General features: G+C 37.2%; 1 protein-coding gene across 1 annotated transcript; it reads left to right on the top strand.

The window, feature by feature from the left end:
- Nucleotides 1-13,045: 13,045 nt before the first annotated feature.
- LOC127131575 (uncharacterized) lies at nucleotides 13,046-13,777 on the top strand. The gene is made up of 2 exons (XM_051060489.1): nucleotides 13,046-13,344; nucleotides 13,432-13,777. Exons 1-2 carry the CDS (start codon nucleotides 13,046-13,048, stop codon nucleotides 13,775-13,777), a joined length of 645 nt encoding a protein of 214 aa, XP_050916446.1.
- The last annotated feature ends 321 nt before the right edge of the window (nucleotides 13,778-14,098 follow it).

The following is a 14,098-nucleotide window of genomic DNA, read 5'->3' as shown; positions in this document are numbered from 1 at the left end:
TTAAGGTTTTAGACATAATTTTCATCAGAGCTATTTAATAATTTCTCCCCCTTTTTGGCATAATCAAAAAGGCATAAAAGAATAAAAAAAAATAATAAAGAGAAAAACACTTCATTAAAGAGCACAAAGGCAAACAGCAGTCAAAACATCAGATTCAACAGAATATCAGAGCTAAAGAAGACAGAAGCAAAAAAAAAACACTAGGCAAACAAAATAAAATAAATCCTAAGTGCCTAAGGGTTTGGAGGTTGAGGAAGTCTCTGAAGCAACATGGCAAACATGTTCTGGATGTTTTCATTCAGAGCATCTTGCTTGTCCATCCTGGCACGAAGCTCATTCTGATCTTTCTTGATCTCTTGCTGATCTTGCTTTATCTCTTTCAGAGTGTTAAGAATCAGAGGGATCGCAGAGGAAGACTCCCCCTGAATCAGAGCCTGCTGAGCTTCAGCATCAGCAGCAGCTTGGGCTTCTGCATCTGCCTTAGCCTTGGCTTCAGCTTCCTTAATCCTTAGAAGTTCTGCTTCCTTAGCAATTATTTCTTCTTCTAACCTCTTAGCTTCTTCTTCAGCTTCCTTAGCCAATCTTTCCTCCTCTAATCTTTTGGCCTCAGCTTCTCTGGCCAATCTCTCTTGGAGCCGTTCCTCAGCATCTCTGATGTAGCCATTTCTGACTTGTTCAGAGATACCCTTCAGCCTATAAGACTCAGAGGTCATCCAACTAATGACTCTGTTCCAGTGTGTCCTAACAGATTTAGGATCATCACTAACTTCAGAGTTTTTAGCCAGAGACTTGATCTTCTGGACTGAAGCTTCTGCAACCTGTAAAATGGCCTCCTCAAGGGTAGGTATGGTAAGTTCAGGTTCAGGTTCAGGTGAATGAGGTGGAGAGTTTTGAGGGCTGAGATTTAGAGGTTGAGGTTCAGTTTGTTGAGGTTCAGATTCTGCTTGAAGTTCAGAATCTGCGTCTGGTTGAAGACTAGGGGATGAAGCATATAGTGGATTTAGGTCTAAAGGGTCAGAGTTTGGTCCAGGTACAGCGGGAATAAATGGTGGAGTGATATTAGAGGTGAAGGGATCAGATGGTTGAGTTTCAGAGGGTAAGGATGTTGTTTGTTGTGGTGGAAGTGAAGTTTGGAGGGGTGAGGTTACTTCAGATTGTCTTGAGGGTTGTGGAGCGAAATTTTTAGCATAAATTTCAGCTATTGTTGGGGAGTTTGGGTCAGAGTGTTCTTGGTCAGAGGACTCTTGTTCAGAAAACTCTTGGTCAGAAGAAGGGGAAAGGTAAGGAGGTGATTCATATTCAGAGGATGAGGAAGAAGAAGTTTGTTTGTGAGTTTGTATAGGTTGAGAGGGAGGAATGAAGGTTCTGGCTATGTTTAGAACTGGTGTTGGTTGGAAGGTTCTGGTGATTGAGGGTGGTATTTCAGCGGTGGTATATATTGGTTGAGAGGAGAGAGGGTTAGAGGAAGCCATTATAGATGCAGAGGAGACAGGAGGAATAGACTTACCAGAAGAGACATTCAGAGGTGCTGAAGTTTTGCTGCCAGAGGTTTCTCCAAGTCTGGCTTTCTTTGCTCTCCTTGCCTCAGCAGCTATCTGTCTCTCAGAGACACCTCTCTTGTATCTGACAAGATCTTCTACAGAGTCCAGACAGTCTTCAAGGCGGAAATCAGAAATATCAACACCTTCATCCAGACGATCCTGAAGGTAGATAGCAATGGCATTCTTGGGTTCATTCTTGAAGAACCTGGCAAGGCCATGAGGCATCTTCCTCTGATCTTTCAGAGCTTCCCAGGTCACATCCATAGTGGGCTTGACTCTGATGTCTTTGATGATTCCCATACTCCTCAGATTTTTGGCATTCAGAGGCTTTCCCACATCAATTGCCAGATCATCCATACATCTGGTCTTCTCCAGAGCATCTACCAGCCCATGCTCAATGAAGATGTCAGAGAGCAATCTACCCAGAGGAATGTAGGATCTGGGCTTCATGTTATTCCTGGTTTCTCTGACTGAATCCCTCAGATATCTGAAGAGGAGAACAGGGAGGTTGATCTGGATACCCTTCTGAATACAGTAAAGGATGCATTTCTGATCAGCATTTATGTAATCTGAAGAGTTGGAGGCTGGACGATGATGGATTGTTCCCAGAATAATCTTCAGCCAAACTCGGAGGTTCTGATGAAGCTCCTTGTTCTTAGAGGGGTTTCCTTCAACATTAGGTTTGAAGATTGTAGGGTTGATGACTTCAGTGATGCGTTTTGACCTTGGAGGAATATTGTAAATCCTTTTACCTCCAGCTTTCTCCATGTTTAGCAAGGAAGCAATTGATGCTTCAGTGATGACAATCTTCACACCCAGAACAAAAGAAACAATGAACTGGTCATCAGCATCTGCACATCTCCAGAACTCCTTCACCAGAAGAGGATAGATTGGACCATAAAGCCTGTCGAAGTAGGTTTCCCAACCTTGTTGACGAAGTTCCCTAGTGAGATCAACGCCATTTCTTCTTAAATTCTCAAAATCTACCAGCGATTCACACAGTACATCTAAACCTTCAAAGGGAGTTGAAAGTTTTATGTGTTGTTCACGGTCAAGAATGTGAGGTTCTTTGTAGACTGGGGTCGTGGTGACGCCTATAACCATGGGTGTTTGAGTGTTTGAGGTTTGGGGATTAGAACTGGCTTCCATTTGTTGGGAGAAGTTAAAAACTTCTTGCTCTTGAGGATTCATGAAGAAAATTGATGAAGAAGATGAAGAACTGAAGGAGTTGCAGAGAAAACTTCGAGAGAGGGTTTAGGGTTTAAGACTGAGTGAAAGTGATAAGTGTGTGAAATGTGAGAAAAGTGTTTATATACCTAAGTAAAAACGCATGCAAAACGACACCTCAGAAAGCGTTAGACACAAAACTCAAAAAGGCACGCTTGGGGGGAAAAATGATTACAGCTCATAAATGAATGTCTAATCCCACAGTTTGCACACTGCTCGAGGAAAACTCAAACGTCTGCCTTTTGAATTTCTTGACAGCTGTCTAGAAGTTCTAAAGTTTGACGCTTCAGAGTTCCACGCGTTGATGTATCTGATCTTCAGGAATACCAAGAGATTGGTTCTGAAGATTTCTAACTCAGATATCTTCTTAACTTGTAGAAGTATCAGAGTCAGAGGCATAAGTGTATTTGTTTTTATCAGAGTCTCATTTTACATGTTCAGAGCCAAATTTTATTCAGGGCAATTTTTAATGTTCAGATTTTCTAAGATAAAAAGAAATCTATCTTCAGCTAGAGGCTTAGTAAAGATATCTGCCCATTGATGTTCTGTATCAATGAACTTCAGCGTTACTATTCCTTTCTGAACATAGTCTCTAATAAAATGATGTTTAATTTCTATGTGTTTGGCTCTGGAATGTAAAATAGGATTCTTACTCAAACAAATAGCAGCAGTATTATCACAAAGGATAGGAATGTTACTCTCAAATATCTGAAGATCTTCTAGCTGATGTTTCATCCAGAGCATCTGAGTTGTGCACAGTGATGCTGAGATATATTCTGCTTCTGCAGTTGATAGAGCGATAGTTGACTGTCTTTTGCTAGCCCAGGAGATCAAATTGTTTCCCAGAAGCTGGCAATTTCCAGATGTGCTTTTTCGTTCTATTCTATCTCCTGCGTAATCTGCATCACAATAACCAGAAAGCCTATACTCTGATGTTTTCTCATACATCAGGCCCAGGTTAGGAGTTCCTTTCAGATACTTAAGAATTCTCTTAACAGCTGTTAAATGAGATTCTCTAGGATCTGATTGGAATCTGGCACAAAGACAGACACTAAAGAGAATATCAGGACGAGTAGCAGTCAGATAGAGAAGAGAGCCTATCATACCTCGATAGAGCTTCTGACAAACCTTGTTGCTTACCTCTTCCTTCTCCAGAATGCAAGTTGGATGCATGGGAGTCTTTGCAGAATTGCATTCAGTCATGTCAAACTTCTTCAGAACGTCTTTAATGTACTTGCTTTGATGAATGTACGTGACTTCTGGAGTTTGATTGATTTGAATTCCCAGAAAGAACTTTAGTTCTTGCATTAGACTCATTTCAAATTCTGCCTGCATTAACTTAGAAAATTCTTGGCAAACAGAGATATTAGCAGAACCAAAAATAATGTCATCAACATAAATTTGGCATATCATGAGATCATTTTCATGATTTTTACAGAAGAGTGTAGAGTCAACTTTCCCTCTGATAAAATTTTGTTCCAGAAGAAAATTGCTCAGACGTTCATACCAAGCTCTGGGAGCTTGTTTAAGTCCATATAAAGATTTCTTAAGTTTGAAAACATGTTCTGGAAAGTTTGAGTTTTCAAAGCCTGGAGGTTGGTTGACATACACTTCTTCTGAAATATAACCATTAAGAAATGCACTCTTGACATCCATTTGGTATAATTTGATAGAATGATTAATAGCAAAAGATACAAGAAGACGAATAGATTCTAACCTCGCGACTGGAGCAAAAGTTTCATTATAATCAATACCTTCTTGTTGACTATAACCTTGAGCTACCAGTCGTGCTTTGTTTCTGACAACTTCTCCTTTCTCGTTCAGTTTGTTTCTGAAAACCCATCTGGTTCCAATGACATGAGTGCCTCTGGGTTTAGGAACGAGATCCCAGACATCATTCTTGGAGAATTGATCTAACTCTTCTTGCATAGCTGCCACCCAATCATTATCCTGAAGAGCTTCATCACAGGACGTAGGCTCAATCAGAGACACTAGTCCCAGAGGAATATCTTCAGAGGTTCTGAAGGTAGATCTGGTTCTAACAGGTTCATCTTTGTTTCCCAAAATCAAATCTTCAGATACGTTAATACGACTTTTAACTTTCCTTGGAATTTCTGGAGATTTAATTTCTTCAGAGTCTGGAGTGACAGTTGCTTCTGGAGTTTTCTCAGATTCTACCAGAGTGATCTCTAAATCTGCAAACTTTTCAACTAGCTTTGACTTTTCAGGGTCAAGCTTATCATCAAATCTAACATGAATTGATTCCTCCACAATTTTGGTTTCTGTGTTGTATACTCTATAGCCTTTAGAACGTTCTGAGTATCCTAACATAATACCTTTCTGTGCTTTGGAATCAAACTTGTTCAGATGTTCTTTAGTATTTAATATAAAACAAATGCATCCAAAAGGATGAAAATATGAGATGTTGGGTTTTCTTCCCTTACACAGTTCATAGGGAGTCTTATCCAGAATAGGTCTAATAGAGATTCTATTCTGAATGTAACACGCTGTATTTACAGCTTCTGCCCAAAAGTGCTTTGCTACATTTGTTTCATTGATCATGGTTCTGGCCATTTCTTGGAGTGTCCTATTCTTCCTCTCTACAACTCCATTTTGTTGTGGAGTTCTAGGGCAGGAGAAATCATGGGATATTCCATTAGAATCAAATAATTCTTCAAAATCTTTATTTTCAAATTCTCCACCATGATCACTTCTAACTTTAATAATTGTAGAGTCAAATTCTTTTTGCACTTTAGAACAGAAACTGGTGAATACAGAGTGAGACTCACTCTTGTGCTTTAGGAACTTTACCCATGTCCAGCGGCTGTAATCATCAACGATTACTAGTCCATACTTCTTTCCATTGACTGATGCTGTTTTCACAGGACCAAATAAGTCAATGTGAAGAAGCTCCAGAGGCTTAGAGGTAGAAACAACATTTTTCTTTTTAAAAGATGTTTTTGAAAACTTTCCTTTCTGACAAGCTTCACACAGAGCATCTGAAGAAAACTTCAGTTTAGGTAGGCCTCTGACTAACTCAAGTTTAGTTAGCTGAGAAAGTTTCCTCATGCTAATGTGGCCTAAGCGTCTATGCCATACCCATTGCTCTTCGTGAACTGACATTAAACATTTAACATTTTGATCTTTTAAATCAGAAAGATTTATTTTATAAATGTTGTTTTTCCTCTTGCCTGTGAAAAGGACAGAGCCATCGTTCTGACTAATGGCTTTACACGTTTTTTGATTAAAGATTACATCATAACCGTTATCACTTAATTGACTTATGGATAACAAGTTATGCATTAATCCTTCTACATAAAGAACATCAGATATAGAGGGAAGAGTACCATTACCAATAGTTCCGGAGCCTCTGATCCTTCCTTTCTGATCTCCTCCGAAGCCTACAAATCCAGCGTCTTTAAGTTCCAGGCTTTGGAACATAGACTTTCTTCCCGTCATATGTCGCGAGCATCCAGAGTCCAGGTACCATGACTGGTGTCTGAACTTTGCTGCATAGGATATCTGCAACATAGATAATCTTATCTTTCGGTACCCAGAATCTCTTGGGTCCTTTTAGATTAGTCTTCCCAGAGTTTTTATAACTTTGGGTCTTCTAGCATTCTTAAATTTTTGTTCTTGTGTGTGTGTGTAATGATATGAAAAAGGAGATTTAAGCTGGTTACTGGTAGAAGTTTTATCAGAATCAGAATCATACCCAATTCCCCTTTTATTATTCTGACTTACTCCATAAATCATGGATGCCATAATACTCCTATCTATTCCACTCTTCAGAAACTTCTGAAAGGCTTCTTCATATTTATAAATAATTTCATTTGAAGTTTGTGGTGCTTGAGACAACACTTCTTCTAATTCTAAGCTTTTCGTTTTAGCTTCATCTCTTTCTAACGTTAAAGATATGATTGTATCATCTCTTGCTAGAATTGTTGTCTCAAGTTTACTACACTCTTCAGATTTTGCTTTAAGAAGGCCTTTGATGTTTTTAACTTTTTGTTTTAATTTCTGAAGAGAGGTAAGAGTTTCTGATAAACATGATTCTAAGTCAGATCTAGAAAGTTCAGAAAATACCTCTTCAGATTCTTCATCTGAGCTGCTGGATGTGGTAGCCATAAAAGCTACGTTGGCCTGTTCATCAGAGTCAGATTCTGATGATTCGGATTCACTATCGTCCCAGGTGGCCATTAATCCCTTCTTTGTTCTGAAGGTATTTTTCTTGAAGCTTTCTTTCTTAGAGTTGTCTTTCTTCAGCTTGGGGCATTCATTTCTGTAATGACCTGTTTCTTTACATTCAAAACAGGTAATATCTTTGTTAGGTTTACCTTTTGAAGTTGACTCTGATCGATCCCCTCTGGGTCTTGATCTTCTGAAGTTGTTGTTGTTCCTCTTTCTCCAGAGTTGCTTAACTCTTCTGGTTAGTAGGGACAGCTCTTCTTCATCATCAGAGTCTTCAGGTTCAGAGTCATCAGTGTCTGCAGTTTCTGCTTGAAGAGCCTTGGTTCTGTCTGACTTCCGTTTTTCAGGTCTGGACTTCAGCGCCACTGACTTGTTCCTTTTCTGAGGCTCATCCTCCTCCAGTTCTATCTCATGGCTTCTGAGAGAACTAACAAGTTCTTCAAGGCTGATGTTGTTCAGATCCTTTGATAACTTCAGAGCAGTAACCATTGGTCTCCATTTCTTTGGCAGACTTCTGACAATCTTCTTAACATGATCTGCAGTCGTATATCCCTTGTCTAGCACTTTAAGACCTGCAATAAGAGTTTGGAATCTGGAAAACATAGCTTCTATAGCTTCGTCATCTTCCATCTTGAAGGCTTCATATTTCTGGATCAACGCCAGAGCCTTCGTCTCCTTGACTTGGGAGTTTCCTTCATGGGTCATCCTCAGAGAGTCAAGTATATCTTTGGCTGTCTCTCTGTTGGTGATCTTCTCATATTCGTTGTATGATATGGCATTTAGAAGTATTGTTCTAGCCTTGTGGTGATTTTTGAAGACACGTTTCTGATCTTCTGACATCTTGCTTCTGGGAACTTCAGCTCCATTTAAGACTGGAGGTTTGTATCCTTCTGTGACAATGTCCCAGAGGTCAGCATCATAACCCAGAAAGAAACTTTCTATTCTATCTTTCCAGTAATCAAATTTTTCTCCATCAAAAACAGGAGGCTTGGCATTGTAAGAATCTTTCTCATTTGAGTGGGCCATTGTTTTTCTCGTACTGGATCTCTCTACACGGTTAAGTGTTTGATTAGAAAATCAATAACAGAGCCGGAGCTCTGATACCAATTGAAGGTGAGAAAAACAAGAAAGGGGGGGGGGGTTTGAATTGTTTGAAAAATAAGCGCTTTTGCAATAATGAAAATCACACAATGATTTTATACTGGTTCGCTTATAACACAAAGCTACTCCAGTCCACCCGGCCAAGGTGATTTCGCCTTCAACAAGGACTTAATCCACTAATCTTGAAAGATTACAAACAACCCCTAAGAGAGAAGAAAATCTCTTAGTCCTCTCAAGTCTACAGACTACCAAGAGTCACTTGAGGAAATCAAATAAAAATTAGATACAAGATGTGTAATCTAGAGTGCTTCTAAGAAAGCAAATATTACAAACTTAAGAACAAATTTTTCACTTGATAAGCAAAAGCTTAGTGAAATTCTTTGAAGAACAAAGATGTTTTTCTTGAGCGTGATATAATTTCAGTATAGTTTTGGCTAGTTGATTTCTTGCTTACTGAATGAGATTTCGTCTCTATTTATAGGAGTTGAAGTAGAGTTGAAGTAGCGTTGAATCTGTTGGATAATGAGATGTAGTTACGCCATTCCATTAATAGCTTCTGCAGTAGACTTTTTCTCTTAGAAGTGACTACTTACCACAAGTAGTATCTTCTCTCTTGGAAGTGGAGATTAACGTCTCTTTCTAATTGAGGAAATCCATTTGCAGAACTTTAACTTGGCTTAAACGTTACTTCATCATGATTAACAATTCTGATTAGAGTCTTCGTGTATCTGGAGAATCTTGCTTCTGATGTTATTTCTTGAAAGTTCAGATGGCGTTGATAACTTCCAGAGTTTACAGAGGACATTTGTTCAGAGTCAGAGCTTCTAGACTTTACTTCATGTTCAGATGCTTCTGATACTTTGTAGTTTTGTCCAGAGTCAGAGCTTCTTGAATGAGATTCCTCTTTAGATGCTTCTGATACTTGAGATTTTGCATCTGATCTTGTTTTGCATCTGATGACATCATCAGATTTATTTCTTCTTTCTTTAAAACCTTGCACACTTAGAAACTTTTCGTTAGGGTGCCATTTTTGGTTTCATCCTTTGTTATCATCAAAATCATGGAATCTGTTGTAGAACAATTTTTGTTCTTACATGATACACCTTTCATAGAATGATGTGTACGAGTCTGAAGGGGCTATAAATGAGTTAGATTTAGGGTAAAATTTAATGAACGAGTGCTTTTGTAGTAAAATTTGATTATCTAACCCCTTGGTTATATAAGTGTTGGCATAGAATTTTGACATCACGGGTTCATTAGAAGAGATCCAACAAAGTTATTAAGGAAATGGAGCCAAACACTATCATTTTGATAGTTGGGTTTTTTTTGTCCAAGGGTGCTGAATTGCCTATATTGGATTAAATCTGAAGACTTAGAATATTTTTCAGAGTTAGCTCTCAGAAGATTCGAAAAAGGAAGTTTGAAGCGAAGTGTTGCAATCTAATTGTGTAACTGTCTGAGAGTCTTATCCATGCATCGAAGACACGTGGAGATAGTCCAATGAGGTCAAAATCAGGCAAATTGATATGTGTCAATTAATAGGATTAAAGTTGTTATAGGTAGTTATTTATGTATTTCTATAAATAAGGATTCTAGGGTTAGGAATAAGGGTGGTGATTTCATTATACAAACACGCAAACACTCAAAGTAGAAAGAAACGAGCCACTGAAAGAATATATAATTTTGCACACCATTTAAACATTTGATGCAATTTCTTATGTTTCTTGTTCTTTACCTTCATTACCCAGAAAGTCACTTACTTTTAGTCTTCATTTTTGCAAGGATTTTGACCCTGTCGAAATCCCTTTACTTCCTTACATTTTACAAGTTTAATTTTTACCTTTCTGCAAATTTAGAAGTTCAGTTACAATTACAACACAATCAAACATATTTTCAGGAGAATTTAAGCACTATGTTATAGGATTCACTAGTCGATCCTTCAAGTAATCTCTTTTTAAAGAGACTAACAATTATTTACCAAATTTATGGATAAATAAATTGGCACGCCCAATGGAACCTTGTGCTAAATTTTTTTTCATTTTAAATAGTGTAGTTTTCTTTTACAAATTATTCTTGATATTTGTTCTTGATATTCATGCCATACTATAATTTGTACCCTGTCTCAAGTTTGGCGGTGAATAATCCTAATCGAACGATGCCTTTATTAGGGGAATCAAACTATGTTCCCTAGACGACATCGACATTGAATACGACATCTCTTATGTCGATGAGGAAGCACATGGACGAGAGTAACCACTAAATGATTAACATGTTGACCCAATAGATATCAAGAACAAATATCAACAAATGGATGAAAGTAACTACGAAATGGTTAACATGTTGACCCATCAAATATTTATTAAGCACAAATATCAATAACATTTCATGTATGAAGAACAATTTGTAAAATCAAACTACATTATTTAAAATGAAAAAAAAAATTGCAAAAGGTCCCACTGGGTGTGTTATTTAACCCTAAATTTGGTAAACAATCGCTAGTCTCTTTGAAAAAAGTTTACTTGAAGGATCGACTAGTGAATCCTAGGACATAGTTCTTAAATTCTCCCGAAAATATGTTTTATTGTGTTGTAATTGCAACTGAACTTCTAAACTTCCATAAAGGTAAAAAATAAACTTGTAATAAGTAAGGAAGTAAAGGGATTTCGACAGGGTCAAAATCGTTGCAAAACTGAAGATGAAAAGTAGGTAAATTTCTGGATAATAAAGGTAAAGAATAAGAAACATAAGAAATTGCATCAAATGCATAAATGGTGGTGTGAAAAATCATACATTCTCTTAGTGACTCATTTCTCACTGTCGCTTGGGTACTTTGAGTGTTTGAGTGTTTGTATAATGAAATTGTCACACTGAATCCTAACACTAGAACCCTTATTTATAGTAATACATAAATAACTGCCTACAACGATTTTAATCCTATTAATTGACACATATCATTTTTCCTAATTTCGACCTCACTGGCATGTCTCCACATGTCTTCACTGCATGGATACGATTCTCAGACAGTTACACGATCAAATTGCAACATTTCTCTTCTAACTACATTTGTCGAATCTTCTGAGAGATAACTCTAAAAAATGTTTTAAATCTTCATCTTTAATCAAATATGAACATTTCGACACTCTTGGACTAAAAAACCATGCTAGTGTTTAGCTCCATTTGCTTAAGAACTTTGCTGGATCTTTTCTATTGAACCCATGATGTCGAAATTCCATACCAGCAGACATTAAGTAAAAGAAGTGAAATACATTGTCAACTTTTCCTATTAAATTTTTTACTAGTAGACTCTATTGTTTTCGTGCTCATGTGGTGTAATACCATTGTAAGATTGGTCCTAACAAGAGAAAGTTTTCCGTAGGATGTCCTTTTTTATATGTATGTGGAATGCTAACTATTGATATTTAATTATAATTGGATGACTTTTTTTGTTGATATGCTTGGATTATTGATGTAACACCCTAGTTTTTTATCTGTTGAGATTATCTTATTTATTATGATTTTGTGTACTTGTTTAATTATTGGATAATATTGATTAAATAAATAGGGGTGGCGAGGGTGTGTGACCTTGAGGTGACAGCGTGAGGAGTAATTAGAGGCTAGTAGAGTTTGATCAAATTATTAGAGTTTATTTTAATAATTAAAATAATGGTATTGTATTAGATTTATTAAATTTAATAGAAAATAGAATAATAGAAAATAAGGAGTATTATTAGTATTTTTATTAAAATAAAATTAGAGATGAGAAGGACATTTTGGTGAATAGGAAGGTAAGTGAGGGTAATGTTGGAAGTCATTATTTGAGAGGGATTAGGTTACTAACAAAAAAGTTATTAACGAGTTGTGAGAGTTTCTACGTGAAAACTGAATTTGGTGGAAGGAGAAAGAAGCAAGGGCTAGAGCATAAGAAGAACACCCATTAAAAGAGCTTTGAAGAGTTTTGCTGGAGAATCTAAGGTAAGTGGGAGAATTGATTCAATAACGGGTATAATGCATGAGGACTAGAATGAAAAGTTCTTAACCGTCAAGAGGGCAATTGAGATTTGATTAATTCTGAATTTCTATGTGTTTTGATGTTATTGGTTTTTTTAAATGATGAATTTTGTGTGCATATATGTGTATTATTTTCTATTTTGAGAATTGATGTTTCCCACCATTTTTTAGGGTTTTGAAGGTTTTGGTGTAAATATGATTTTTAGGGATTGATGGATTAAATGTGCTAATCCATGAAAATAATATGCTATGGATGAATATATGTCATGTATGTATTATTTTTGGTTGAGTTTGATGGTTGAGAGTCAAAGAATGGGAGTTTGCATTGATCTCCATTGCTAAAAATGTGTTTTGACGTTTTGAATGTCCATGATGGCGTTATGACCATGACGCTCATGGTTGTCATGCACTTGTAACTTGCGTAACAAGTTGTTTTGCTTGTATTGGAGTGTAGAATCCAATTTTTCGGCTTTTGTTGGTTGTTTGGCTATTGTTAGCCATTGTTTGATGTTGTTGTGATGTGAGTTGATGAATCAAACATATTTGGCCGAAGTTATGAAATAATCAATGAAGATGGGAGTGTTTTGAATGTTGTTAAACATGTGATTATGATGAGTTATGCATATTTTATGATGATTTCGTGATGATTGATTATGCACTTTTGTTGTGGTCGTAAAATGATAATTCGGTGATGTATTATCATGTTGTTGTCAATGCATGTTAATTACGATCGGAGTGGATCTTAAACGTTGTAGTTGTGGTTGAATTGCATTGACTTGTATGACAAGCGTCATATGTCGTTGTTGTTGTAAAAGAGATGAGTTAACAGGTTCGCTCAACATGGCCAATAGACTGAGCACGCTAAGGCTAGAGGATTGAGCAGGTTTCAGAGGAATAACCCGCCAACCTTTAAAGGGAGGTATGATCCGGAAGGCGCTCATGTTTGGTCGCAAGATATCGAGAAAATCTTCAGAGTCATGGCTTGCACAGATGCTCAGGAGGTGTTTTACGATCCTCATATGCTACTAGAGGAGGCTGAGTATTGGTGGACTAACTCACGTCAGAGAAGGGAAGTTAGTGGTATTGAGATTACTTGGGTAGTGTTCGAGACCGCATTTTTGGAGAAATATTTTTCTTCTGATGTGCATAGCAAGAAAGAGATTGAATTTCTGGGACTGACACAAGGAAATATGACTGTGACGGACTATGCTGCGAAGTTTGAGGAGTTATCCAGATTTTGTCTTCATTACAATGAGATAAGGGCTAAAGAATCCAAGTGCATAAAACTTGAGAGTGGACTGCATCCATAGATCAAACAATTTATGGGGTACTAGGAGATTCATCATTTTCTCGTGTTGGTAAGCAAATGTCGTATCAAGGATAGTCGTGCGAGATCTGTTTATTACAAGAGTACCAATGATAAGAAAAGTGGTAGTCAGAATCACGTGAAATCTTACGTTATTCCGGATAGTAAGGATAAGAAGAAAACTCAGCAGAAGAGTCAAAGTGGGGGAGGAGCTCCTACTTCTCTGAGATGCTACAAGTACGATGAGTTTGGGCACCGAATTTCTGAGTATCCGAGTGTTACTAAGAATTGCTTCAAATGTAAGAAACCAGGTCGTCGAGCTGCCAAGTGTAGAAGTACTAATGAATTCAATCGAGCTAAAGATGATGTCGTAATTGGAGATGATATTATACTTATCCCGTAATAAAGACCTTGATACAGATGACATTAATGATACAATAGGACTATAATTAGGCAAAGATTACTTAAAATGTATATGGCTAAGAAACTAATTACATTTTAGATATATGACCTTTGTTGAGAGAAACGAATCCAAATTTTGATATGTAATTTTAGCAAAAGATTACGGAAAATTAATATGATTAATGGACCACATACATTTCATATATAAGATAATATTTTGTTATATTTATTTAAATTATCCATGTCTGATTCCACTTAGCAGGCCCGACCTTTAGCATGAGCAAGAAGTCCTATAGCATTGGGCCCCAAATTTTGAAGGGCC

The sequence above is a fragment of the Lathyrus oleraceus genome, chromosome 3 (assembly GCF_024323335.1).
Source record: "Lathyrus oleraceus cultivar Zhongwan6 chromosome 3, CAAS_Psat_ZW6_1.0, whole genome shotgun sequence".
Lineage (NCBI taxonomy): Eukaryota > Viridiplantae > Streptophyta > Magnoliopsida > Fabales > Fabaceae > Lathyrus > Lathyrus oleraceus.
The sequence above is the reverse complement of the archived record's forward strand: the minus strand, read 5'-3'. Positions and strand labels throughout refer to the sequence as shown.

What these genes read in the sequence shown, in the direction of transcription:
- LOC127131575 (XM_051060489.1), top strand. Translation starts at nt 13,046, where the DNA reads ATGGCTTGCACAGATGCTCAGGAGGTGTTTTACGATCCTCATATGCTA. An exon ending in ATAAGGGCTAAAGAATCCAA is followed by an intron (nt 13,345 to 13,431) that starts GTGCATAAAACT and finishes CGTGTTGGTAAG; the next exon opens with CAAATGTCGTATCAAGGATA.